Here is a 27,056-nt window from a genome sequence, read left to right as displayed (position 1 = left end):
CTGACCCTGGTGTGTCTGTTCATTCTTTGGCCAAGAGCATACCAAGAACACAGAGCAGACTGCCACCCTGACAGTCCCATACTCGGGAGGCTGAGACAGGAGGATGACTTGAGCCCAGGAGTTTGAGGTTGCAGTGAGCTATGATGGCACCACTGCACTCTAGCCCAGGTGACAGAGTGAGACCGTGTCTCAAAAAAAAAAAAAGTATATTGATAACTTTAAACTGTGGTATGTATAATGAAACACTAAATAGTTGTTAAAATATTGCTGTAGAAAAACATTACATATTAAAGAGAAAATTACCAAACTCAATTATACAGTATGATCTCCTTTAGAAAATAAGCAGAGTTAGAAGAAAGATTATTAGAATCACTGCCCTAATCCCAAAATAAAAATAATTTTAAACCAAACTGGAAAATGAAGAACTGATCAGAAAGAAGTTATTCCTTCTTAAACGTGTTTTCAGAATAAATACTATGTGACTTGGTCCATATACAATGAAGTAATATTTTAAAAGAGAATTCCCAGAATTTCCAAATTACTGACTTCAAAGCTGGCTTATAAACTTTAGGAATGTAAAATAGCATTTGAAAAACAGAATTTGAATATTCAATTTCAAGTCAATTTCGCTTGCCCTCCTCCATCAGATTTTAGTTCCCACAAGCTTTGCATAATCAGGAAAATCAACTTAGGCAATCACTGACCCTATCAAGCTACATTTGAATGGATGGGATACAGATGTCTTCTGATTTGATATTTCTCAAGGACTATGCATAAGATGTTTTGTGGGAAAAGTCCCTCAGAAAACATTAATAGTCTAAAATAGTTTTGTCATTTCAATTAGCTACCTTTTGTTTATTTCGCCTCAGGCATTAAAAGACCTATTGTGAATGTGTGTCTAAAAGTGAAGGGTGAAGTATGATGTACTTTAAGGAAGGTTCATGATCAGGAGAGGGAAGATAAGGAGAAAAAGGACCCAGAATAGCTTACTGCTCCATAGAAAAGCTTTGAGAGGTATATACTTCAACCATTAGACTTCACTTCCAGTAACTGCTGATATTTGACCCCATTTGTTCCTACACAAACAGCAATTTTCATATGGCTAAACCTAAACAGTCCTCTGTTGCTTTCCTGTTCAAGAACAATACATCCCAATTTTCAAACGTATTAAACACCAATGAGCCTGGCATTCAAAGGCCATGTGAATGAGCTGCCACAGCTTCTGCAACCTCGTCTTTTTGCTGTCCAAGCTCTTCCTACATGTGACTTTCTACCCAAATGGACCTAAATTTCAGCCTCTGTGAATTGCCATTTATAGAGGAAAAAACCTTTCCAGACCTTGCATGATTTTTCTGCCATCCAAGTGAAGATGCATATCCTTCAAAAAACCCTTTCCTGATAAACCCAATATTTTCTTTGAACATTTTTAGTAACAGGTGTCAGAAGTATGATAAATACTCAAATATCCAATTTACACTAAACCATAGAAAATTATCTGGTCTTGCCTTCTAGTAGATGAATTTCTACGGCATCCAAGAAGATATATATATTTTTTAACAGATGCCCAGAAAAAGATGTTCTTCACACCCTTAAGAATTCTATTTTATGTACATATCACATGCTTTAATTTAAACTAATCTCCTTTTGCTTTTAGTTCCTTGCCTATACGTAAATGCATTTGCTAAAGTTCATTTGCTGGGGTAAGAGAACAAGCGTTTATCATCCTGCTCCTAAAACATTCACAAATGTAAATACTTAAGCAAACGTTCTCTTTCCTTTCATCTTTTTTCATATTTTGCTTTGAATGCTTTCTACATTCATTTTAGAGCTAATCTAATATTTTCCTATTGTTTTAAAAGTATAGGAATTCTTACAGGATACAAGAGTCTACTAAACACTGGAGTAATGTAAAGTATAGCAAAAAGAATATATCAATTCCTATGTACAAATTAAATTAATACTCCCCCCTCTCATCGTCAGCATGGCAGACTCTGACAGATCACAACGTGCCTGGGTTAGCTCAGGGACTGAGCCCACATATTTCTCTGCTGCACGGATTCTAACATGTGTTCATTATCTACCAGCTGCAGTTTAACACCTCCCATGGATCAAGCACTAAGCTCTAAATACACATCTCTCTTCATCCTCACACTAATCCTATGAAGCTGGTGTTACCATCATCTCCACGTGACAGGTGACGGGGAAAGGTCACTGAACTTGCTCCAGGATCTACAGCTAGGACACAGGAGGGCCGCAACAGCTAGGACACAGGACGGCCACAGTTGAGCCCAAGCCCGTTAGACTGATGCTTATTCTCTTCGCCATGTCACATGGCTTCTCCTTGTCTTCACAGATGTTCTAATGCTACTTGATATGTTTATGTCCTACAAATCAATTCTAAGTTTTCCTTTAAACCTTACCTGTTTCTTACCTAACCCTAACAGAAGCTGATTTTTAAAATATTATAAATAGCAGTATTTGTGACAATGAAAGAAAAATACACATGAAGTAGGAGACAATTTTAATATAAGAAATGGACTTGGCCAGTCTAGATTTCATAATCAGTTTTTCTGCTACAAAGCAGCCAGTAAGCTTTCTGGCACCAAAGACTCTAATATGAATGTTCACAATCGTGTTACCTGCCGGAGCTGGAAGATTCCCCCTGTTGGGACGTCCTTTGCTGCAATCACTTCTACGGGGCAGTATTCACCGTTCTCATTCTGTTCCAGGATCTGAACCCAGAATTCCAATTTCCTGGTGACTTCACTCCATCTAGGAAACAGTTGAAGTTCTTGGAAAATCACACATTTCAATTTCAACGCAGTCAGCTTAGGACCCCATGCCTGAGAATTAACAATGAAAATGACCTCCGGACAGAGCACCTCAGTGGAGGGACCCCTACTCCAACGAGTAACGTCAAAGTACATACTGGCAAATATAACGAACAGCAAAGTTAAACTAAGTATCAGAACTAGAAATGGCTCCTTTATTTTATTAAAAAGATAATGACAAATCTATTTCCAAGTGATTATTCAAAAACTGGGACATCTAATCAGATGGGCAGAAGCAAGTGCAGGGACTACCTTGTCACGCACAGATAAAGGTAGTGTCGTACACGCGTCAGCGACTCGCCAGGTATCTTTTCTCAGGTCAATGAGAGAATCAAGAAAAAAAAAAAAAAGTCCCACTTTCTAATTTAGTGCTTGCTAAAGCTCTCTAAATGCAGAAAACGTAAAAATAAAATCTGGTTCTCATCTCTAAGTAGATGAAAAGTACATATGCGATTTCAGTCATTCCCTTTTAACTCCCTTCCTATTAAGTCAACAAACAAGCCCACCTCTCTCCATCTCACACAGGACTGCGAGCGGAAGACAAAGTAACGTGAACCCCAGAGTAGATCCTGACCCACCCCCGCCACAGCGGATTAGAAGCAATTCATAATGGCAAGTGACCACTCTCCGAAATTCATTTCGCTGTTTCTTCTTAGATAGCTACACATTCAATCTTCCTCCATCATTCCGCACAGTCCCCTGCCCTACAGGAGTGTTAATTGTGGGGTCAATGCGGGGGAGACACCACCAGCCATCCCCAGAACGCTGGCAACACTCAGGAAATTAGTAGCAATTTCTAAAAATTACAAATGGGATCAGATGAACACCTAGAATTCACCTGTCCCGAAGACTCCGTGTTTTTGCCTGGATGATTCCCAAGTCCCACAGGGCCGGGTTTCTCCGAGGGTCGTTCATTTTATGTCCGTATACTTCAATTGCCAACGCTCCTTCTGAGAGATGCTCGATGAAGTCTTCAGTGATGTTAACAGAGAACTCCTGAAACACAACAGCTAATTAATTACATAACAGCAAGTACTTTGTGGTAATCCTGTGATGATCTATACCAGACATCACATACTTAATTATATCCTGGGGAACAGAAACAGAAAACAGAATGTTTTAGTTATAGAGCAGTCATCTCACACCCATAATGAGGGCTCAGATGGCCTAAGGTTTTTCACTTTAAAAATAACTGTATTTCTGAACTTTTAAAACTCTTCACCTTGAAAGTCTAGTATGTGAGACCAGTATTGTATTCCATTTTGTTAGCAATATTTTGGGAGCCATGTTTAAAAGCACAATTAGATTAAGTATACAGCAATGATCCATACTGTCTTGGTAGAAAAGTTATCACATGCAAGAAGGCAGCAGTGGGTTGAAAAAAGATTTGTCCCGCTTTTTAGAAAGTTAACTGTCTCTAATAATAGGAGAGAAAGGAAATAATCATCATTAATGCAAAAAAAGACTTAATTTTTAAAAATTCTCCCAACCTGTCCATCTTTATAAGATAGCATTCCACGATGAGGATTTAGCTCTAAAACCATTTATTAAAGAAAATCGTGGAATCTCCTGTCTCTGTTGGTGTCTCCTCCTCTCTCCATTTCTCTCTTTAATGCACTGCAGGTATTTCTTTGATTTAAACAGACTTGAAAGAGGCCTCTTTCTTAAAAAACGAGATGGCTCAAGTGTGGTGCAGGAGCAAAAAAGATTCTGAAACAGGACAGTCCAGATTCTGCTGGTCACTAGCCGTGGGCAAACTGACCTCTCTGAATGGTTTTACAGGTGAAAGAAAATTTCTCCAGTCATCTCATACAAAACAGATTTCTTTTGGAGAAGAGTATGCACACACACACACACATATTATATTTGTTTTTCACACAAAAGCTAACTTTTCATCAAGGAGGCGTTAGGTGCACGCACACCTTAGTTTGTGACTCAATCCCCACTCTGAGAAACTCCGAGATATACATTGGCACAATCACTCAAAGGAATAAGGTTTATTTTTCTGTCTTGTGTCTACACGAGCAATTTGAGCGTCGACCTAGTCTGGAACACCAACTCACGTTGCAATGATCAAAGACGACCATGCAGTGAGGCTCCTTGCTGACGGGGGAGGAGGAGGAGGTGTCCACTTCAGGCGCCACGATCAGAGGCTCCTGCTCATCCCAGAAGCTGTATTTGCAGAACACAAAGTGGGACAGATGCTGTGGCAACCCGGTGGCCTGGAGGATTTTAACCTGAAGGAAAAAGAAAGTTGTGTTTGTTTTGACATCTGAAGGTTCCAAGAAGCACTTTGAGTCAGTTATGGGTTCCGGCCCTGACTGTCACTAACTACTGGTTTGCGCTGGCCAAATCCCGTTGTCTCGGACACCGTATTTCCGCCATCTGTGAAACGGAGATACAACGGTCATGTGCAGTGAGAGGCCTGACCCGGGGTAACAATGACCTTGACTATATAGGCGGATGTTTTAAAGCATTTAGAGGCTGAGGAAGAGCATTTAAATAACATAAGAATAATCATCATCAATTCAAAAGAAAAAGTTCTCAAACATTAACACCATCCAATGATATGAATTTGTCTAATATTCGTAACAGGAGAAGACTGTTAAGTACGATCAGTGAAGAACAAAATCAGTGTATGTGCCAAGAGAGAACAAATATTCAGGAAAGGGCAAAACATTTATTTGATGTTTAAAAGGATAAAGAACAACGAGGTTCTTAAGTATAAAGAGAACAAGGTCCTCTACTGCAGCATTTTTGGGGAGAGCTGTAAAAGCATCAGGAATGTGTAACTGGAGGATCTGGAGGGAAGAACAAAGGGAACTGAAGACAGTTGATGTTTACCATCCTCCGCACCAACATTGCTGAATGCCTTCCCTGTGCACGTTTAGGGGGGACAGGAGTACCCGGACTAGAGAAGTTCAGAGTTTTGTGATACGAAGCACAATTAGAAATACTTGTCTAATCAGACCCAAATGCCCTCAAAAGAAATGCTTGTAATAGATTTTAAAGGAGCCAAATATTCCTAATATTTCTTTTGGTAGACAGCATTGGGTTGATTTTTAATTTGGAATTACTGTGATAAGTTGTGATAATCTAAAATTCCTCCAACTACAAAGAAAACTAAATCCGAAAGTTTAATGAAATTAAAGTAAATTCTGATGTAATAACTGATTAAACCAATTTTCACACGACTGAGCATTAATCATAAACCACATTCTTTCCCTGGTGACTTTCTGCATGTTGCATGGTTCAATCCACCTCCAGTAAATATATTTAATGAAAATAAATTTGAACATATGACATAAGGTCATGCAGCATTTCACCAACTACAAATACAACCTTAGCATTTCAGGAAGCATTAAGAAAGACACAGGAAGTCATGCAAAGCAGATGTCTTTATTTTCTTCCATACCAGGCACGTAACGGTTGAGCAATAAATGAGAATTCCCATTATAATTCATTTTTTCCTGTGATGTCAACAAGAGTTTGCAACATCTCGACAGCAATTCCCTGACAGGCCATGAAAGGCAGATTGGCTGACACATTTAATTCCTCCAAACCAAACTGAGCAATCAGCATTCTGCGATTAATTTTTTATGAAATTTATAAAGCCACCATTTTTTTCGTTAAGTGTTTTAAGATGTTTGCTATATTACTTAAGGTGAGGTATTGTGGTATTTGGGAAGATCACAAGATTTTGGAGTTAGATCTAAATAAAAATCCCTGCCACTTATTAGCTCGTGTGCTGGCACAAATTCCTTAAATTCGTCTTCTTAGGCTTAGTTTTCTCCTAGGCAAAATGGGAATCCTAATAGCTACCTTACTATACTCAGGTGAGACTGACCACACCAATGAAATGACGTGAACGAGAGCCATACCAGGTGCTGAGTAGACATTCAACATGTCAAAACATACAACATTCGTACTGAATCCCATCTGAAAGCCACTTTTTTCTCCGTAGAAATTAATCTCAATTTTAACGTTAAAATAGTAAGAGACAAGATTTAAGATACTGAACTCTCCTCTACAGGCAACAACTCAGGGATGAGACTGCCAGGAATGAGGAGTGCCTAGAACACACAACATAGGTTGTCTGGAGTTTTTAATTTTTTGCATACAAAAGCTAAAATCACCACAAGGTGTCAGAATACCACAGACTTCAATTTGCAGCTGTTCCAGACAATCCTCAAAATCACCCCACTTTGACTACTTCTAGAACGCAGCCGGGACTCACCATGCAGACCAGCTTGTTCTCCTGGGCCTCCTTCTCAAAGGAGACGTCCGCGGCCTCCTCGCCCCCTGCGAGCCTCTCCCCGACGTCACCACTGATGCGCATCACCTCCACGTGCAGCCGACCCGCCACCTGCAGCAACGGGGAAGGCAGAAACTGTGGTCCAGATCTGGCTGCTGCTCCCTGGAGATGACCTCTCTGCTGTTTTAGAGCCAAGTTGTGAGGTTAATGCATAGGAGGATCTAGAAGCCCAGTTTCTAGCATTTACTCTCCCCTGTAAGTACCTGGAATAACCACCACAAAGCCCTGTGGAAACACAAGGTATCGATTATACACATACATGTCATCTGTCGTCACTGATAGAAAACGGCAACAATCTACCGTCACCGCCCTACTGTTTCTGGAACTGTCCTCTGCAGGAAATGACGCAGGAAGAGACCAACCTCTCCTTTCTGGTTGACAATAGGGACGGCATACTGTAACTTGACATCGTAGAAAAGGGACTCGAGGAAGACGTTGGCCACCCCAATGAGACTGTGGTTCTCCTGCTCATCGTAGAAAGGGTCGGCACGCTTGAAGTAAGACCGTATTACCTGTTAGGAGAGTCGGAACACACGACTTTAGAAAAATCGCTTAAATGCATTCGACCTACTGCTTTTTGATGTACTCTAAGTCATTAAACTTCACTTTCATCATCCCAGCTCTTGTCATCTTCAGAATTTTTTTCTAAAATACAGAAAAAAATTAGAAAAAATTCTGGATTTTTTATTAAAAAAATAAAGTTTTTGCTGAAGTCCAGCACTGATTAGTCACACGTACAGGCTTCCCCATTCCCACGCGGAACAGCAGTCGGCAGCCTGCACCCGATAGCACAAGCCCAGTAACAGGGCATTACTTTCAGAACTTCTCCTTTCCTTGGAAATCTTGCCACGAAATAAAGAAAGAACATATATTAACTAGAAAAGGAAGAAGGGTGTACTAAACTATACTTCATTTTTTTTTTTAGGGAAGAGGGTCATTCGTATCTGTTCTATTTGTTCCTACCAAATCATAGGATACATGGCTGCTCATAAAAGGTGAGCCCCTCAGAGCAGAGTGGAAGGCTTTTTTTGTATTTTTCATTGTTTTATTTCTGAGTGGAAATAGAGGAATTTCGTAAAAAAAAATGAGAAAATTTTTAAGCAAAAATGTCACCTAAGACATCATTTTTATTGATGACAATCTGGAAAAATAAACATTTTTACAGAACAAAAGCCTAAGGAAATAACTTTACAGAAACAGGACCAGCAGTACTGAAATCATGTAAAAACATACATAATATATAGTTCTATTTTAAATACATGCAAGTACATGGCTGACGTAAATGAGCAAACCCGCAACTTGAGGAGAGAATGCCAGTACGTACGTAGGTCTAGGGCACCTACGTTAGGATCAAAGCTCCTTCAAAAAAATGTTCTTAGTGTAAATATTAAAGGACCGCTGATGTTCAGTTTAAAAACACACACTGTAGGTTTATTATCTGCCAGGTTAAAGGGGTTGAGAAATGGGAAGGGAGGAGGCCTGGCCCCTGTCCTAAGGTGGTTCCCACAGCAGCACGAGACACACACACAAAGTGGAGAACTCGGCTAGAAATCCAAAACACAAAAATGAGAAGAAAAAAGAAGGTAATCAGACAGGCTATTACAATTCCTAATTTGCTAAACAATTTAAAGGGTTAAAATAAGTTTTGTTCTAGGTATAGTATTACAATTTTGGAAGAAGATTAATTGTCCCCTGGGATGCCTTAGCTCATCCCAGGTTGATACTTCTGTGACGACTGGTTAAATGACTTTTAAAAAATAACTTACTGGGGTATCTTCTTCGCACTCTTTCCACTCCTGATAAAGGTCTCTCATATCCAATAACCTGTTGTCCAGTTTTTCCAAAGACCAGATCTGCTTCCCTTTTCCTTTTCTTCTCACCTGGATTGCAGGTTCGCTGAGAAGAGAACCTCGCTGCAAAGACAGCAAGAGTGACCGTGTCACAACAAGGCCGGCTACCCACGCAGGAGGTCAGAGCGGAACATTCCAGACCCATCAGTCAAGTGTCGTCACACCAAAACTCAAACGGTCATCGTTCTTTAATCTGCTGATTACTTAAGTATAAGCTTACACTTAAATTCTGACTGCAGCTGGATATAAATTTAAATTTAAGACCCAAAAGACTAGACCATGTTTAATGGAAAGTCAAAATAAAAATGTTTTATTGGGCTATCATATGAGCACAGAGTATCAAGGACAGAGAGAAACCTAAGCACCGAATGGGAGGGAAAGGCTGCGGGTGTTTGGGGAGGAAACTATCTTTCACCTTTCAAAAGTGCAAATTTTTAATTTTTTTTGAATGGCTAGTATCTTCGTGGGGTACAAAACATGAAATGCTTAAAAGAATAAACTGAAAAGTGTCCCATTTACCCATTTTAAAGCAACAAATGATACCAGTTTCCAAATATACACAGTTTGAACACATTATTAAATGACTACACAGCTAGACAGAGGTGGTGGCCGTGCAACACAGTGAAAGCACTAAATGCCGTGGAATTGGTCACTTTCAAATAATGATGTTATATAATGCAAATTTCACCTAAAAATAGCATGCATGAAAGCTTTTCCAGCTTGTAAAAGCAATGTGCTTTCAATGTAGAAAAATTTAGACTCTTTTAAAGCCATGAAGTGGGAAAAACATGCCTGTATGCATCTCCCCCAGAGAGATCTATCTATCAGTTATTTAATCAATTTATATTTACTGGCTTAATTTATCAACTGTTCTGCTAGGTACACTTAGAAATTAAGAGAACCGTGAAACCACCAATGTTTCATTAACATCTTGCCTAAAATCATTTCCAAGGAAACACAATTTACATAATGTAAACAAAGATTTGAGAATTTTTTTTTTTTTTTTTTGGAGACAGAGTCTCGCTCGTTGCCACAGCTAGAGTGCAGGGGTGTCACCATAGCTCACAGCAACCTCAAACTCCTGGGCCCAGGTGATCCTCCTGCCTCAGCCTCCCGAGTGACTGGGACTACAGGTGCGCACCACCACACCTCTTTCTGAAAAGTCAGAACTTCTCAAATAACTTAAACAGATTTGAAGAAAGGGAGTCAAGTGAAATGAATTGGTAGGGCCAGGGGAGGTGGAGAGGATATTCTCCCAGTGGATAAAACATATATGCACAAAGGCAGAGAATTAAAAGGAGATAAATTCTACTCGAGCAAGGAAGACAAAGGATCCAGACTCAGGGGTACAGCAAGGGACCTGAGGGCAAACCCACTGGGGCTTAAATCACACCTGAGAAACATAAGGCCATTTTATCCGACAAGATCTTTGTTTTAGCCAATGAGTGGTGACCTCACCTTCCTGTTGGCATCCAGGCTGGAGGCTGGAATCTGTAGGGTAACTTTATATTCTGTTCTTTTATCCAGTTCCTCTGCGATGTAACTAGCTTCTCGCACCAACAGGTTGGCTTTGACAATTTGTTCCCTCAGCCGCATCAGGCTGTTATTCAGTGTTGCTTCTCTTTAAAAAAAAAGAAAAAGGCGGGGCGGAGGTAGAGAGGAGATGACACAGAAAGCAGCAGGTCAGAAAACTGCACAGTAATACTATGTTAAGGCCAAAGGGTGAACCAAGCTTTTCAGCTACCTGTGCACACAGGGGGTATGTTACGGACGCTGACCCACGCACACGCTTGCACCCGGCTGCACGTAAGCACCGTATCACACGCTTACACGGTAAGCTGCCCGCAGATGAGGGTAGTAGGGCTTTGCGAACTTGACTGTCTACGCAAGGCACCTGGGGATCCTGAAAAACTCAAGATTCTGACTCAATAGGTCTGGGGCGGGGGCCTGAAACCCTACAGGTCTGTCAATCACAGGTGACAGGGACGCTGCCCGCCTGCAGACCAAACTTTGAACAGCATGAGGTTAGTGAAGTACAGTCTGCAACCACGGAATAGGCACTTTAATGCGACGCTAATTAGAGATCAAACTTGCAATTTGCATCTCATCAGCACCATGCTTTACCTACCTCAGCTAATCAGTCCAGATAACCAACTTTCTCTTTTTTCCTTTTTTTTTTTTTTTTTTAAAGCGTCTACCCACGCTTCAGAACCTAAAGCATAATACAATGATAAAGTATACTTCTTTATTCAAACCCAAAAGCCATAGCAACCTAACATGGGCAGCTTTAAATAAAGTAAGATAAATTGGCAATTTCTATTTTTTTCGAAAATAAAAAAAAAAACACGAAGTGGTTCTTGGCTGTAATGCTCTCTTTTTTTGTGTTTTTGAGAGAGGGTCTCACTCTGCCCCCCAGGCTGGAGTGCAGTGGTGTGATCACAGCTCACTGTAGCCTTGAACTCCTGGGCTCAAGTGATCCTCCTGCCTCAGCCTCCCAAAGTGCTGGGATTACAGGTGTGGGCCACACGCCCAGCCAACACTCTCTTTTAGCATAATCCTTTGCCATGAACCGTCTCAATGTTCCCATTCGGCACCTTCCCTCCAGCGTCAAAGGTGGCCGTGACCTCCTGTGCCGCCTACCTCTCCTCCGCCCACTGCCGCAGGCGCTGCTGGGCGCTGGGCGAGTGCAGGGAAAACCTGTCCCCGCCCCGGCAGTTCTGCTTCTCGGGAGACAGCCGCCTGCGGAGCTGCTCCAGCTCGTGCTCGTACATGAGCCGCTGGCGCTCCAGCGCAGACCGTTTTTCTTCTTCGTGCTGCTGTTCTAGGCTGCTCAATATCGACTGCATTGGATCTAAACACGTTTGTAAAAAAAAAAAAAAGATAAATAATGAACAAAAGGTAGGATACGGTAAACTTCAAATGCTGTTCTCTACGGTTACGCTGTTTGTCATCCTCACCGTACCACCTAACACACACTGTGAAAGACAATCTGGAGTAAACTTCGCTTTCCTTACTTCCGATGACTTACGTGGTTAACCTATCCTCAGCTGGGTATTACCATATCTAGGATATGTTCTACACATATAGCCTGAGATGTGGTCAGTCCTCCAGGAATACTTCGTAATTATAAGCCTGTCAAGTTTCAAACCAGAGAAATTCTATCAACGAGAACAAAGTGAGTTGATTGCACATCGAGGCAGAAAGAAAGTTTTTTATAAATAAAGCCAAAGAGACAAAATAATATAGAGAACAACAGAAAGATTGTCTTTTCTGCTAACATTTCAAAGGTCTCCATCGTAAAAGTTTTTACCACTCTACCAACTTTAAGAGATGCTCAAACGCACAACAGATTTCTCACCATTACCGCCCAGGGCCTTCATGGTCACCTCCATCTGGGCGTATTCGAAATTGAAGTTGATTTCACTGGACACCTCGCTGGACGAGTCTCCGTCTACATCCAGCTGCTCGGAACTGCTGTCATTCTTCGTGGAGCTGTCCTGGTCCTCATCCTCTCGCTCTGCTTTCTTTTTCTTTTTAGGCAAATTGAGTCTTGAGGAGGGAAAAAAAAGAGTATTATTTTTTAAAATCAAGATAGGCACTTATCCATTCCATTCATTAAATCCTGGCATTTGCTAGAAGCCAAGGGGATACCACGTAAGCACAAGGCCATTACTGTACTGGGGCAGATTATTTTGCAGAAGTAGAGCACTCCCAGGCACTCACACGATTACAACAGGAAGCGCGACATCAGGCCACACGACTCTCGCAAGCCAGGTGCTAAGCAAAGTCTAAGGATCATTTTGCAGTAAAGTGATGAAGGCAAGAAGAGAGGAAATTGTTTGAGTCGAGTCTTAAAGGATAAAGCAGAAAGTATGGGCAGAGGGAGCATCATGAGAAAAGATGTGAAAATGGGAACGTTCAGATTCCCTGGAGAAATTGCGTGAAACAACGGAGACACGCAAAATTTGTACAGCACAAGTTGAAAGATAAAGCTGGAAATCAACTTCACCTAACCTATGCAGGTTTTGAACACTAAGCCAAGCAATTTACACTAGATTTGGTTTGGGAAGGAAAAAAACTCTCCACGCTCTTTGAACTCAACTGCACTTTTCTCAATAACCAAAATACCAACTGGCCCCCAGCAAAGGATCCCTATTAGCTATGGGAAATGTCAGTTTGACATCTGAAGCACACTGACGAGTGACAGGAAGAAGAGGGGACCAGGATTTTACTTTCATACAATATCCAGCCCGCCTGTCCTTGCCAGCACAACACCAATTTGCTGGGAACCAACGTGTGCGGCCCCAGGTAAGACACTTTCTTTCTCAGCCTCTCCTGCGGCTAAGAGGCGAATTCTAGCAAAGGAGACAGAAGTGCAAGATTGTTCTGCTCCTTCTGACCAACAGGACAGTCAAGGCTAGCATGGCCACCACGGTCCCACTTTCAGTTCTTGTGCCTGAATGCCGCGTTGATGGCTGGAGTGGCATGGCCATCTTTAGGCCACAGGGAAATGCCATGACAGTGAAGAGACTACAGCCATGACATTTTTGAGAGGCTTAGCCCATAGTAACAACCATCTTCTTTCAGATTTCTACTTCTGTCAGGGAAATAAACAATCTGTTTAAACCATTACGGTCAAATTTGCAATTACTTGCAGCTGAAAGCATTCCTAAAAAGAAATACCAACCTTATTTTACAGATAAGGAAACCAAAACCACGACTATTTTTCAGTAAAAAATAAACAAACAAAAAGATGAACATGTCAGAAAAAAAATTAATGAATTCTTATACTAGACGGCAAAAACAATCATCTTCCGTTGGGAAATAAAAAGGAAAAAATGTGAAACCCAGTATTTTTCCTGAGTGTACTGTTCACATATCCTTAGGGTTCAGACCAGACGTAGATAATGAACACCACACATGTAATAATAACGTGTGTCAAAAATATATACACAAAAAAAGCATATAATTTTTATTGAGTTTACTTTTAATATATATTCTCTATTTCAGAGCATAACCTTCAATACTATCCCTCTTTAAGGGACATGAACAACATCATACCTGAAGAAATGGTTGTTTCCCCACAATATCCTGTCCCCATGGTGCAGCTGTGTCAGGCTAGAGACGGAAGACCCATTTACAAATGTTCTGTAGGGAGAAGAGATCAAACATGAATGATCATAGCATCATTTCTTCTACTTTAATTTTTTTAATACTATAAAGATCTAGTTACTAGGAAAAACAAAATAATTAATTCCCCAAAACAAAATCTGCCCTTGGTGAATTTTAATATTTTCATTTACTTCTTTGCTGATTTACCTAAAATGTTTATGGTACTAAGTACAAACACACGTCGTTTTATTGTGCTTCACTTTACTGTACTTTGAAGCGTAGAGTGTCGTGGTGTCAGCTTAGCTCACGGCAACCTCAAACTCCTGGGCTCAAGCGATCCTCCTGCCTCAGCCTCCAGAGTAGCTCAGACTACAGGCACACACCATGATGCCTGGCTAATTTTTCTATTTTTAGTAGAGACAGGATCTCGCTCTCGCTCAGGCTGGGCTCGAACTCCTGACCTCGGGTGATCCTCCCGCCTCGGCCTCCCAGAGTGCTAGGATTACAGACGTGAGCCACCGCACCCGGCCATATACTGCATTTTTTCCAAATTGAAGGTCTGTAGCTACCCTGTGTCGAACAAGTCCATTGGCACCATTTTTCCAACAGCATGTGTTCACTCTGTGTCTCTGTCACATTTTGGTAATTCTCACAATATGTCAAACTTTTTTTTATCACATCTGTATGGTGATCTGTGACCTCTGATGCTACTATTGTAATTGTCTTGAGGTGCCCTGAACCACACCAATATAAGGGGGTGGACTTAATAGATGTGGTGCGCGTTCTGACCGCTCCACTGCCCGGCCGGCCACTCCATCCTCTCCTCCCGCTTCCCAGGCCTCCCTGTTCCCTAAGACACAACAGTATGGAAACCAGGCCAATGAATAACTACAATAACTTTTAAGTGTTCGAGTGAAAGGAAGAGTCAGGCATGGCTCACTTTAAATCAAAAGGTATTCGCAGTTAAGGTGCGGGAGGAAGGCATGCTGGAAGTCAAGACGGGCTGAAAGCTGGGCCCCTTCCGCCAAACAGCAGAGTTACGAATGCAAAGGGAAAGTTCTCGGAGGAAATCGACAGTGCTACTTGGGTGAACATATGAACGATAAGAGAGTGAAGCAGCCGTATTGCTGATACGGAGGAAGTTCTTGTGGTCTGGATAGGAGACCAAGGCAGCCACAGCACTCCCTCAAGCCAAAGCCTAACTCAGAGCAAGGTCCTAACTCTCTTCAGTTCTCTGAAGGCTGAGAGAGGCGAGGAAGACGCAGAGGTGTCTCAAATAACTTATCTACGGGGTGGAGAGCACCAGAACGAGAATCATGCTGTAACTGGTAGAGGCAGTGGTCACTCACGGCCACCAGGAGAGGGGGTGGGTATCCTGTGGGTGGCACAGTGACCATGTTTTCATCTGGGCTTAAATGAAGTGATGACTGGCTTGCTTTGTCTGATTTAGCACCGTCTCAGAGCGCCCTCGCCTGAGGTGGCCACATGTGCGACGACTTACGGCCTCATCAGAGGACGGGGGGCCAGGCCGGCGTGTGCTGCTTTCCCCTTTCTCCCTGGATCCCCCCCAGAAGCCTGACAGCTTCCCAATATAAAAGACTTCATGGAAGAAATCAGTGATGATATTAACTTTTGATATCACAGAATCAAACAGATCAACGTAATTCAGTTACCATCGTCTCTAACAGTAACAGACTGTTCCACGTCCAGGGCTATCACAGGGGATACAGCTTCATAGTGGAAGGAAACAAAGTGACAAACACGTCATCTATAAAACGTGACGCCTCTTCATTCATGGTTTACCGAGCACCTACGCGCTAGTCGTGTCACCTGCTACAGACAGAGAACTAAAGAGACAGGCGCTTGAGCTCAGGGAGCCCACGGTGCGACAGGTAACAGCGGGGAACAGCTGACAAGAACACACATGAGGCACTCACGGCACAGGAAGCACAGAGCGCGTGGGGCATGATATTCACACACACCGAGGCCACCTCATCCAGACCAACAGGGACCTGCTAAAGCAGACAATGGCAGAGCCTGTCCTCACGGGGCAGGTGGGAGCTGGCAGCCAAACGCAGGGCAGGTGCACAGGAGCGGGAGGTACGCAGGAAGGGTGGAAGGGATTTCCCACCAAAAGCAGAAGTCAGTCTTCAGTCTTCTGGGGTGCGGTGAGTGGGCCAGGAAGAAGTTTGGGGTATCAGCAGAGGATCCGTGGTTGTAGATACAGAGGAGGGGGGATGGGTGTGGGAGATACTGAAAAGTCTAATATAACTAACTGGATATCTTAATTAAGTAAACTTAAAAATAAAAGCTAACGAAGGCCAAATGTCCCTCACACTGCCCACCAGGAGTGTACTTTCTTCCTCCTCAAAACTGCTGCGACATTAACGCTAATTCAAGTACGTTACCTGGTATTCTTCTGGGGAGTCAGCATCACCTGGCCCTCGGGTGTGATGTCTATAATACAATGTTCTGGAAGAATTCCCATTCCACACAGTTGGATATCTTGGGAATTTGCTGACCCTATCAATGTATGTTCCTAAGAAAGAATCAAATTCACTGATTAATATTGTGTTCTTACATGTACACAAACTGAAGTCACCTACACTGAGCCCTCGTATATTAATCTATTATCTTAGCTAAAAGATTATTAGGGAGGAAATGGACTGGTAAGGAGAGTCCTTGGCTTTTTCTGAAGTTCACCTTATAATTAATTCATAGTTTCTTATAAGAAATAATGTACTGAGTTGTACCTTTTAAACTTAAAGCTATAATTTTATATTCATATCTATATGCATTATTTTCCATCACAATCTTCATTCCAAATATTTCATACTATTCTCAGAGCACAAGCCGTGTGTCAATGATGTACCAAAAATATTGGTCTAAAAACTCCATTTACTTAAGTTGCACATAACTTACCTGGTGTCAAACAAAATGAGTCAGCTACAAAGATAAGAGAGCTATTCAAATATAAAGAGTTTGAAAACATAAAAACTATTTTATGAATTTCATGGTTTCCCCCAGCCTCATAAAAGATGTAACAGATACGCTCTTACCTAGGACCCCCAACTACTCAGTTCTCTAAGCCCCGTCCTTTTGGGAGGTAACTTGCCTATCCTTAATGAACAAAATTGGCATCGTAAAAATTGAGCTCTCTCTTATGCATGTCAATATTTGACTGCCTGTGTGTGATTAAATGTCAATATGAACTAGGATGTGTTCCCAGGCCGCCTTCTCTTGACACAGCTACATTAGGCGTCAGACATTAAATACTTCAGGCTTTGAGAGTCACATGCAAGTACTCAACTCTGCCCTTATAGTGTAAAAGCAGAGAACGCATAAGGGAATAAGTGTGGCTACATTCCAATAAATTTTTATTTGTGAACTCTGGAATTTGAATTTCATAAAACTTTCATGGGTCTGCAATATTTTTCTTCCAACACGTAAGACAATCGTAAACCATGTAAGATTTACAAACCATGTAAAAATGTAAAGATAAACTCTTCCTATTGTGCTGTAAGTACTACAGTAAAAATACCAATGAGGAAATTAAAACAAAAAAATCATAGGTTGGTATAGAAGATTACCTAATGAGTACCTAAATGCTGTGAAGGTAGCATGTAATGAAAACAAAATAAAGTTAAAAACAGGGGCAGCATCTCAGTGTGTTTATGTGACACCTGGGTACATGAGTCTGAAGCATGCTAGTCCCAAGGGTTCTAGGATTATGTTCTGGAAGAGTAAGAGAACCACACCACTTGGAATTAGAAAGGAACTTCAGAGATGTTTTAATCCAGGACCTTCATTTACAGATGGGGTGTAAGTCATTGGAGATGTGAAGTCACCTGCCTAGCATCTGTTAATAAATTAACTTCAGAATTTGAAGACAAAGAAATAAAAAACACTCAGCCTCCAAATTCCTCCATCCCACATCGTGGTATCACTTTACTGAAGCAAAAACTGTTCTTGGACTAAGATCATCCTTCTGAATGTGCTTTGTCATGAATATATCCTTGTCATGGGGTTAGCTCGGGCAGTGGAGAAATCCACACTGCCTCCAACTCTGCCAAGCGAGTTGACCACACGGTCCCAAACAGAACCCAAACACCTCCACACGAGATGACCAGAAATACTTTGACTACGCTCCAAAAATCTTTAAATAGTTTCTTTGTTTAATTTGTAGTCAAGAACAGATATGAATCAGGGTTTTTCTTGGTGTGTGTGTCTGTGTGTTCCAATTTGAACTACATTACATCAGAAAGAAAAAGAACTCCTAGTTCTGAGAAGTGAAAAGGACAGGATACGTAAGTCCTGTTCTAACACTGCACCTCTCTAGCATGTGAGTATCTCTGGCTGACACTGTAACTCAAAATCCTACCAACACTGTTTAGAAGCGCAGTAAAGGGACGTGATGATACATCATTTTTTAATAGGCAATAAGCATATAAGGTCCCACTTAGGGCATCCAACGAGCAAGTGCAACGTGCGATGTTTTATGTTTGTGTAGTGCTTCTGTTTATGAAGCGCTTCCATCTACCCAATCCTAACAGGAACCCGGCGAGGTAGCCAGAGATAACTTCCACCCATTTACACAGGAAGAACCTAAAGACTGGACTGGGAGAGGGCTTGGCCGTGGACCAGAAAAACAGGTCACCTCCCTCCTACTGCACTGTTGCTCCTGCTAGACCATAATATCTGGAACATGCACACGTTACGGTATGTACCAAAGACTCAGCATAACTCACAGCGTAACAAAACACGGCATAAGACCCTTATCAAAATGACACAAAGCAACTCGTCCAGGATATCTTGATAAAAACTGAGAAACCAGCCGTGTCATGAATTCTTGAGTCTTTTTGGACATGAAATCACACGACTCGCTAATCCTAAACCTGTTTCCAACTTGATTAGCTCATTAGCTTTACTTTCCTAGTCACATGAGTTAAATCCACATATATAAGGGAAAGACACCGTGTCCTAGTGTTTGTTAACTGCATGTTAGAGTCTTAAAGTCCATGTGGAGCACTCCTCATAATTTATGCAGTGTCTCAGGGCTCATGCTTATTCTAAAAGTTGTCTCTTCTCTCCCCAATATGTCCCATGATTTATAGATTTCAACATGTACCAATATTGGCCTTTTCTTGTGTGCCATGCTCTGACCCTCTCAGTCTCTAAATGTAACCTACTCTCCCCCTTTTTTTAACAGATTGATAATCCAATTTTTTTTATTTTCCTAAGAGTACTAGAAATTTAAATTTCATATCAAGTGGTACCAAGAACTTTATTTTCTTTAAACATTTCCTCTTATGAGCTAACAAACTGCTCACAAAAAAATATGCTTCACATAAACGACAAAAGCTTTTGTCTACTGACAATATGAATCAGTCTTAAAAGTCATCCTTTAAGGTTTAAAGTAATCGACTTAATTCCCCAGTATAAATCACATTAAATCATGGTAGGTGAGCTATTTAACTTGTTGAAAGCAGTATCAAAATATCCCTTTTTATATCACTAGGTTGGATGACATCACCCAAAGACTAAAAAGGGAAACTGTGCCCAGAAACCCACGACTGTTCTCCTTTCCAGATTATTCAAATGAAAACTATTTGCTAACTGGTTTCTTTTTAAATAAGCATGGCTCCTCGAGTTTAAAAAAGTACTGTGAAATACTATTCATGGCAGAGACTAGCAGCAGAGCACGTGACCTCACCTTTAGATAGTACACCAGGAGTTCGTTCAGCGCGGGGTCAGCGTTCAGGTTCACGAGGAAACACTTGTCATCCCCAACTTTGATTCCGGAAGACTGCAGAGATATTCCAAGGCTCTCGAGCTGTTTCTGCCTCTCCTGTAAATGTATCAGAGAAGTTAACTCCACAGCTATTGAAGCAGCAAGATATAAAAGATCTTACAATGCCAGAATAATTACTCGATAGCTTTATAGTTCAAATATGCTATCTCAGGATATGGCATTATAGATTATGGCATTTTTCTCTTCTTTCCAAACTATATAAAATTGTTTTTGGTTAATGCAAATTTTAGTGTGAAAAATAAAATCCATTACAAATAGCAACTAAGTACACTAGTAAGTTCTCAATTTTTGTTCTTGAAAATATCTGATGTCTTGAAGTCACCTCACTTGACTCTGGATATATAAGCAAATGTGCATACATTTGACTCAACTGTGATCCTTCTACAAGGCGGTTTTCAATTCTCTCTCCTGCTCGGCACCTTCAGTGACTCCCCAGCCAGGACAGAGGCCAAACTCCCCCAAGGAAGTTCAGAAGGCCCTGCAGCCCGGCCCATTTCTCCTCCAGCTTCATGTCTAGTGACTCCTACTTCCAAACCCTGCACTGCAGTTCCAAGGAACATGTTTCAGGTCCCTGAAAGCACTAAGAATGTTCTCCTTGCTCTCTTTAGCTTAAGGGATTTTATACCTCTTCCTCCTCTCTGGAGCAGACTTGTTCTCCTATTCGGTAACTGTCTGTTCACGTGACCATTCCCCCCACACCAGACTGTAGGCTGTGTGGCCGCGGGGATCCTGCCTTATTCAGCGTTGTGTTTCCAGCATCCAGCACAGTGCAGGATGCACGGTAAGTAAGCACTCAAAACATCAGTGCTGTGAATTTATTAAAAATCCGCATATGCACTCAAGCACTATTTTCATAAGAGCATGAGCCTTTCCTTTTTTGTCCGGCCTGCCTCTGAAACCACAGGACACACAAAAACGTAAAAGGATACACATGGATCTCAAAACCCGATGCAGAATCGGGGTGGGATAGGGCGTCTCTAACTACGGGTCAAGAGCAAGGAGTGATCAGTCACAGTCACCTATGACCTTTGATTCTGGGGAAAGACAAACTAAGTTATTTAACTAGGACCACAGAGTAAGTCTGCAGCATAATCAAAATAAAGTAACAATTTTGCTATTTTTGAGGCATATGATCCTAATTTGTATGGCCAGTGCAACTCAGCCAATACATTCTGCTGAGAAATACACTATTACTAAATTGGAAAGAGGATATTTTGGCCCTGAGTCTTTGAACCAAGTATCTCCTCTAACAAAAAGAACTACAGGGTTCTTTCAGAAGTTTTGAGTAGTTTAACACTAGACATTAGAGTTTTCTGCACTCAAATCTAAGAAGTGATTATCCTTGATAAAGAACCATGTCCATAAAATAAGGAAAGTAATTCTAATATACCTTTGTGTAAGTTATCATTGTCAGCAAACTACTTACTGATTTATGCTACTTCCCTACGTATTTTTGTCACTTCAGATTTTATTATGCTAAAAACACCACAAAATTTTTGTCTAAGACAAAAAAAAGGTATAATGGTGGAAAAAAATGTCAATTCATCATTCCATTTGCCACCAAAACTTTTAAAGTTTTAAAATATTTAAAAAAGTACAAATGTTTGCAACATCTAGGAATCAGCTCATAAAATTGAAAAGTATTGTATAAGATATAGTTAGATTTACTGATAATGTCAAATATTGCTTCTGGTATCAGGGGTTGGTTAACTTTTTCTACAAAATGTCAGATAGTAAATATTTAGTCTTTGTGGGCTACGTGGCCTCTGTCTATTCAATTTTGCTAATGAAGCCACAGATAACAAAAACAAATGAGCACAGCTGTGCTCCAATAAAACTTTATTTACAAAAACAAGTGATGGACCTGGTTTAGGGGCACTGCCTGCTTATCCCTGATCTAACTCCAGGTTTTTATCTCACCTCAGTGTGCATTTCTTAATGAGAACTTTTAAAACTGAGACAATTGGGTATAGTAGATACAGTGCTGGAGTTAGAAAACAGTCATCTCGAGTTCTGTTTGTTTATTCAAAAATATTATTGAGCATACACCTAAAAACACTAAAATATATATGGCCTTTTTTTCTTGAGAACCTTCCCAACTCATTAGGGACTAAAACTACACAAGGACAATTAAACAACAGTAAAGTACTGCACGGCTTAAAGGTCAAAGGGTGCAGACAGGCCAAGTGGGGATGCCACGGCGGGTGTGATTGAGGGCTGGCACACTACGGGGAGGGGCCGCAGAGGCACCTACGGAGAGCCGGGCTGACCTGCAGTGGCCCCAGAATGATGTGAGAAGTCCTTCAAAAAAAAAATCCACCGAACTCCATTTACCCAGAATTTCCGAAATTTGTCTGACCATGGACCATTTCTTCCCCAGGTTTATTAACAATTGTGGCTACACTGTCTGAAATACATTTTGGAAAATAGCAGTTTGGAATAGGAAGAAGTAAGCGATCAGGTTTTTTCATTGAGAGAGGCAAGAATTCCAGCAGCACTACAGCCTGGGGGCTCGGGAAGTCGAGGCACGGAAGGCGGCATTGGATAAAACGGGCAGTGAGTGCCCTGTGAAGGGACACCTGAGAGAGGAAGAGAAAAGACGCCAAAGCCAGGCTCCCCAAATGCTCTTGGACCTACGTTGCTTTGCATCCGCTCTGTTGAGCTGCTATTGCATTGAATGAACTTTTGGAGTAGCTCTAAACGGCTCACACAGAGTAGTCCCAAATTGGACCATTATTAATATTACAATGACTGATAATTTATAAGAAATATAACCTGATACATGTGATGAGAAATAATTTACACACTGATGTGTTTTCTTCTCTGTAATTTGGGGGGTATGTTTTAAGATAAGCCAATGCAGGGATTCGGATAAAACAAGACTGGCCATGTGCTGATCTTTAACGAAACCAGGTGATAGGTATCTGTATATTATACTCTAATTTTCTCTATTTTGAAAATGTTCATAATAAAAATGTTTTTAAAATTGAATTTAATCCTAGTCGGCACTAATATAACATCCACTTTATGCCAAGTAATAGTACCATCCTACAACATCTGACACAAACGCAGACAGATTCTGGACAGCACATTTCAAAATAGAAACCTACTGGGTGACAAAAGATGTAGCAAGTTCTATATATTCTCTAATACGAGGAACAGTTAAAACACACGAGGGAATTTTAACTTGGACAAGGAAGGGGAAGAGGCAGAGAGGTGGACTGAAATAGCAAGGCTAGTGAGAGGATTACATAGAATACTGTAGCGAAAAGTGCTTAGCATAGAGCCCAATACAGAAGTGTGCCTAGTAAGTGTTGGCTATTATTGTTATCTTATAGTTCCTGCATACAGGTGGGACACTTATTCTCTTCGATATAGAAGAACAAATTAGGGCCAATGAGTAAAAATGAAAGAATAAGAGATTGATTAAATAGCTACTATTAGAGGTGTCCAATCGGAAAAGACTGCCAGATGGCTACTGTGCTCCACAATGCTACATGTATGTCCAAGACAGAGGCTGGATAACCATATAGCGAGAAAACCACAGAGCAAATCTTTTAAGTAGACAGACCTTTTAACATTTTCTCCCAATGCTAACCTGGACTAGATCATCCTAGACTAACTCTCATGTTCCCACCCTAAGATGTCACAACTCTATCATTATTATTAGAAAACAATGAGTCACTTCAGATTCAGGTGTTTCATATACTTTCACTGAGTAGTCACATGGATGCAAGAAGCTCATAGCCTAATATCTGCTACTAGTAATTTTGTAATTTCAGTAAGTTCCTTAGGTCTGCAAAGCACTTAATAGAATGGGGTGTTCAGAGGCAGAAGTTAGAAAGCAGTTACTTACTTTAAAAACGTTTTTTAAAGATTGCTGACACTAAAAAATTATTTTTTATGTAAAAATTAATTGCAATTATACCCTGTTTATCCTTCAAATTGATTTTGCAAACTATAGATTCTCTTGGATTTAGATTCCTATTAATGGGGCTAGATTTGCCATCAGCAAAGCTAAAAATCAAAAAGGAAGCAGAAACAGCACCTTCATCCCCAAATTGCCATGAGCTTCAATGCCTGCAATCAGCCAGAAAACACAAACCTGTGCGATCTCCTCCGTCTTCCTTAATTTCTCCTCCCAGGTCACAGTCATTTCCTGAATTAGCTTTTCAGATTCTTCCAGCCGGTCCTTTAGCTCTGGAGATTTCATTGCCTACAAGCAAAACGTGTAACTTCATGAAATGTCTGGACGATGCCCTGAAGAAAGAATTAGCCACCTCTAAAAGGACAAAAGGAACAATCTGCCTCCTGTCAGCTGAAAGACATGCCGAGGTCTCAGATCCACCTAAACCACAATGATGGCCCCACACTGATCCCAGCACCCAGACTGCTGCTGAGAACCACAAACTCAACAGTTATACAAGGCATGTTTGAGAGGCAGATTTTCAAACTTTTTCCTTTTCCTCCAGCCTATTGTGAAGATCTAATCACATTTAGGGATATACAAACATAAAGCAACTAAGGGTTTATTTTTTAAATCCCAGTAAGTTATATATCTGGATAGACTCATACATATGGCTCATCCTAGTCTTTACTGATGACTTCAGGAATTTATTCATATATGCGTAGACTAAACGTGTACCTGTTGCAAATCGGATGGAGTTATTGATACCAGGGAGACAAACAAAATTCAAAGAACCTTGATGATATTACTACTGTAAAACCAGGATAAAACTCAACAGGCAAAAATACAATCAAGATAACTGTCTTAACCATGGATTTTACTGATTTACTATTAGAAAACCAGTATGAGAAAGAAAGCCCGCCCCAGGAAAAAGCCCCATAGTGCTGGGTAACTGTGGGAAGAGAAACGCTAACTAAAGCAGGCATCCTGGAACAGGACGAGGAGCACCTGGCTGGAGGGTAGAATTGTGCGGGTTTTCTAATTCCGTAGCGAAACATACACACCATCCACTACAGAATATACAGAAGACAGATGAAGGAGTACCAATAAATACACAGGTACTCTTGTTGGAGTATTTTTTTCTACAAACTACTGAACCACAACATGGAAAAGCTGGATTATTAAGGCATGGGAGACCACAAGATTTGCATTCTGACTTCCACCAGGTAATAAATGAGATACAACAAAAATCCTGCTCTCCACCATTTTCTGCAGTTAAATTAGTTTATATCCACCTTGTTTCCAGTGTCTCCCTCTTTCTCTCCCTTATGCTATTATACCTCTTCTCTCGTCTCCTACCTGAATGGGAATGGACAAAAATGCAAAGAAACGTGTTCTTGATTCCGTTAATTTCCTCCCATCCAATCCTTTGAACACCTATAAAAAAAAATCTCTAAATTTCAAATGACAACCTTCTGTATTTATCGCTCACCTCAAATTTCTCTTCCTATAGGAAATTCAAATATCCTAAGTAGAGTCCTCGTCCCTTACCGCCAAGGGAAAGAAAATTCAAGTTCTGGCTTGACCAGCTCCTCCCAGACGCCCAGAGCACCGCTCAGCTGCGCACCGTACCTCTGCTTTGGTCAGCTGCTCTCGGAGTTTCTCCACTTCTTCACGGAGATCCCGGATAATCCTCGCGTTCGGATCCTCGTTCACCACGGCGTGGTTAACGATGTGCTTGGCTCGGTCCGCGTAGCGCAGGGTTGAGAGGGTTTCGTCGTAGTTATCAGCTGCCGGGCTCACGGTAGCCACCATGGCCGTCTTGCTGTTGCCCCCAAGACTGTCCTGCAGGAGAAATGAAACTGAGCATTTTAAAGTTGGAAGAAGCCATCGTATGAGGGAGTGGAAGTCAGAAAAGGCGAATTAACTTCCCCAGGTCAAACACATGTTTAGTGACAAAGCTAAAATGCAGGTATGCTGACTCCAGTCCCGCGCTGTTTCTTCTCTGCCAAGCTACTTTCCTAAAAATAAAAAAAAAAAGCGGGAGCTTTGGTTTTTGAGAAAGGACAGGGAAATGCAATGAAGCCTACATTTATTTCAGTTTAATAAAAATTAATTCTAAGTCCATTTGTCCTGTTTAACAGGCAATGATACCATACGAGAGCAGACTACTCGGAGTAAAAAGGATTCCTTAAATGCCCGAAACCTTCCTTCGGGGAACGAGGATGGTGTTAATCGACACCTGACCGAGGAGTGATTACCTAAACCTCCTCCACGACACTGTGCGCTTGGGAGTCTCTGTTAAGCCTAAGTCACGGCTCAGCTGCTGTTACAAGCTCGCAGGCACCTAGTAAAGCTTTTGAAACGTAAGGTGCGATTATAGTCTTACGAGACAAGAAATGTGAAGGAACTTCATTTTCTTCCCTCGGATAGCACTTCGGAAACTACTCAAACAGGTTTCATGTTCTACACAGCTGCTCCCACGGTTCGGACCAGGGCACTGGGAAGACAGACGCATCTTCTACGTTCTACTCAAACTGGTAAGTGCAGTGAAACGGCTCTAGAACTCGCTTCCAACAATGGAAAAACCTGCCTTCATTTGAGAACAGTAAAAAAGATATACAATTCAGAATTGCAAATCTAGACTTGGGACATCAAGCTACCCACTGGGCTGCCCACACAAATTAGGCTCTGTGTGGTCCATGCCCGCAGGCAGCCTGAGACCTCCAGCCATCCCACCTCCTGGCGCTCGGACCCTAGTATCATCTTCTTGCCTTGAGTGTGGCCAGGACTTGCTACTCGGCCTCTAATGAACAGGAGACAATGTCGCTTCTAAGATTAGATTAAAAGAAGATAGCAGTTTCTGTCTTGGGTGATTCCTCTCGCTCTGGGGGAAACCAGCTGCCAGGAGATGAGGTGGCCCCAGGAGGAGAGTCACAGGAGTGGGTTTGAAAGCAGATCCTCTAGAGCCGCCAACAACCACGCAAGTGAGCAGACCACCCCGTGATGAGCCTTGCCGTGACAGCAGCCCCGGCTGACACTTCAGCTGCAGCACCGGAGACCCAGCCAGAACCACTTAGTCAAGCTGCACCCGGAATCCCGACCTAGGGAAACCGCGAGACAATGAACGATGGTTGTTTCCAGCTGTTACGGTCAGGGATGATCCGTCACAGGCAATAGGTAACTACTCCTACACTAGGACACCATTCCAGGCTGAGAAGAATTATCC

The 27,056-nt window shown here is 41.6% G+C and overlaps 1 protein-coding gene across 1 annotated transcript in view; it reads right to left on the bottom strand.

Annotated features, from left to right (window-relative positions):
- Positions 1–27,056, bottom strand: part of KIF13B (kinesin family member 13B) — a 143,456-nt gene that overhangs the window by 46,779 nt on the left and 69,621 nt on the right. The window contains exons 11-24 of the mRNA XM_069484785.1: positions 25,460–25,672; positions 24,026–24,136; positions 19,822–19,956; positions 16,517–16,647; positions 14,058–14,144; positions 12,355–12,545; positions 11,637–11,847; positions 10,455–10,617; positions 8,913–9,059; positions 7,509–7,658; positions 7,069–7,197; positions 4,895–5,068; positions 3,670–3,827; positions 2,640–2,772 (exon numbers count right to left, since the gene is read on the bottom strand). Of these exons, the coding sequence (XP_069340886.1) occupies positions 2,640–2,772; positions 3,670–3,827; positions 4,895–5,068; positions 7,069–7,197; positions 7,509–7,658; positions 8,913–9,059; positions 10,455–10,617; positions 11,637–11,847; positions 12,355–12,545; positions 14,058–14,144; positions 16,517–16,647; positions 19,822–19,956; positions 24,026–24,136; positions 25,460–25,672 (2,133 nt within the window). The remainder of the gene's footprint in view (positions 1–2,639; positions 2,773–3,669; positions 3,828–4,894; positions 5,069–7,068; positions 7,198–7,508; positions 7,659–8,912; positions 9,060–10,454; positions 10,618–11,636; positions 11,848–12,354; positions 12,546–14,057; positions 14,145–16,516; positions 16,648–19,821; positions 19,957–24,025; positions 24,137–25,459; positions 25,673–27,056) is intronic.

Source organism: Eulemur rufifrons, chromosome 12 (genome assembly GCF_041146395.1).
Source record: "Eulemur rufifrons isolate Redbay chromosome 12, OSU_ERuf_1, whole genome shotgun sequence".
NCBI lineage: Eukaryota > Metazoa > Chordata > Mammalia > Primates > Lemuridae > Eulemur > Eulemur rufifrons.
This window is presented reverse-complemented; position numbering and strand designations above follow the sequence as displayed.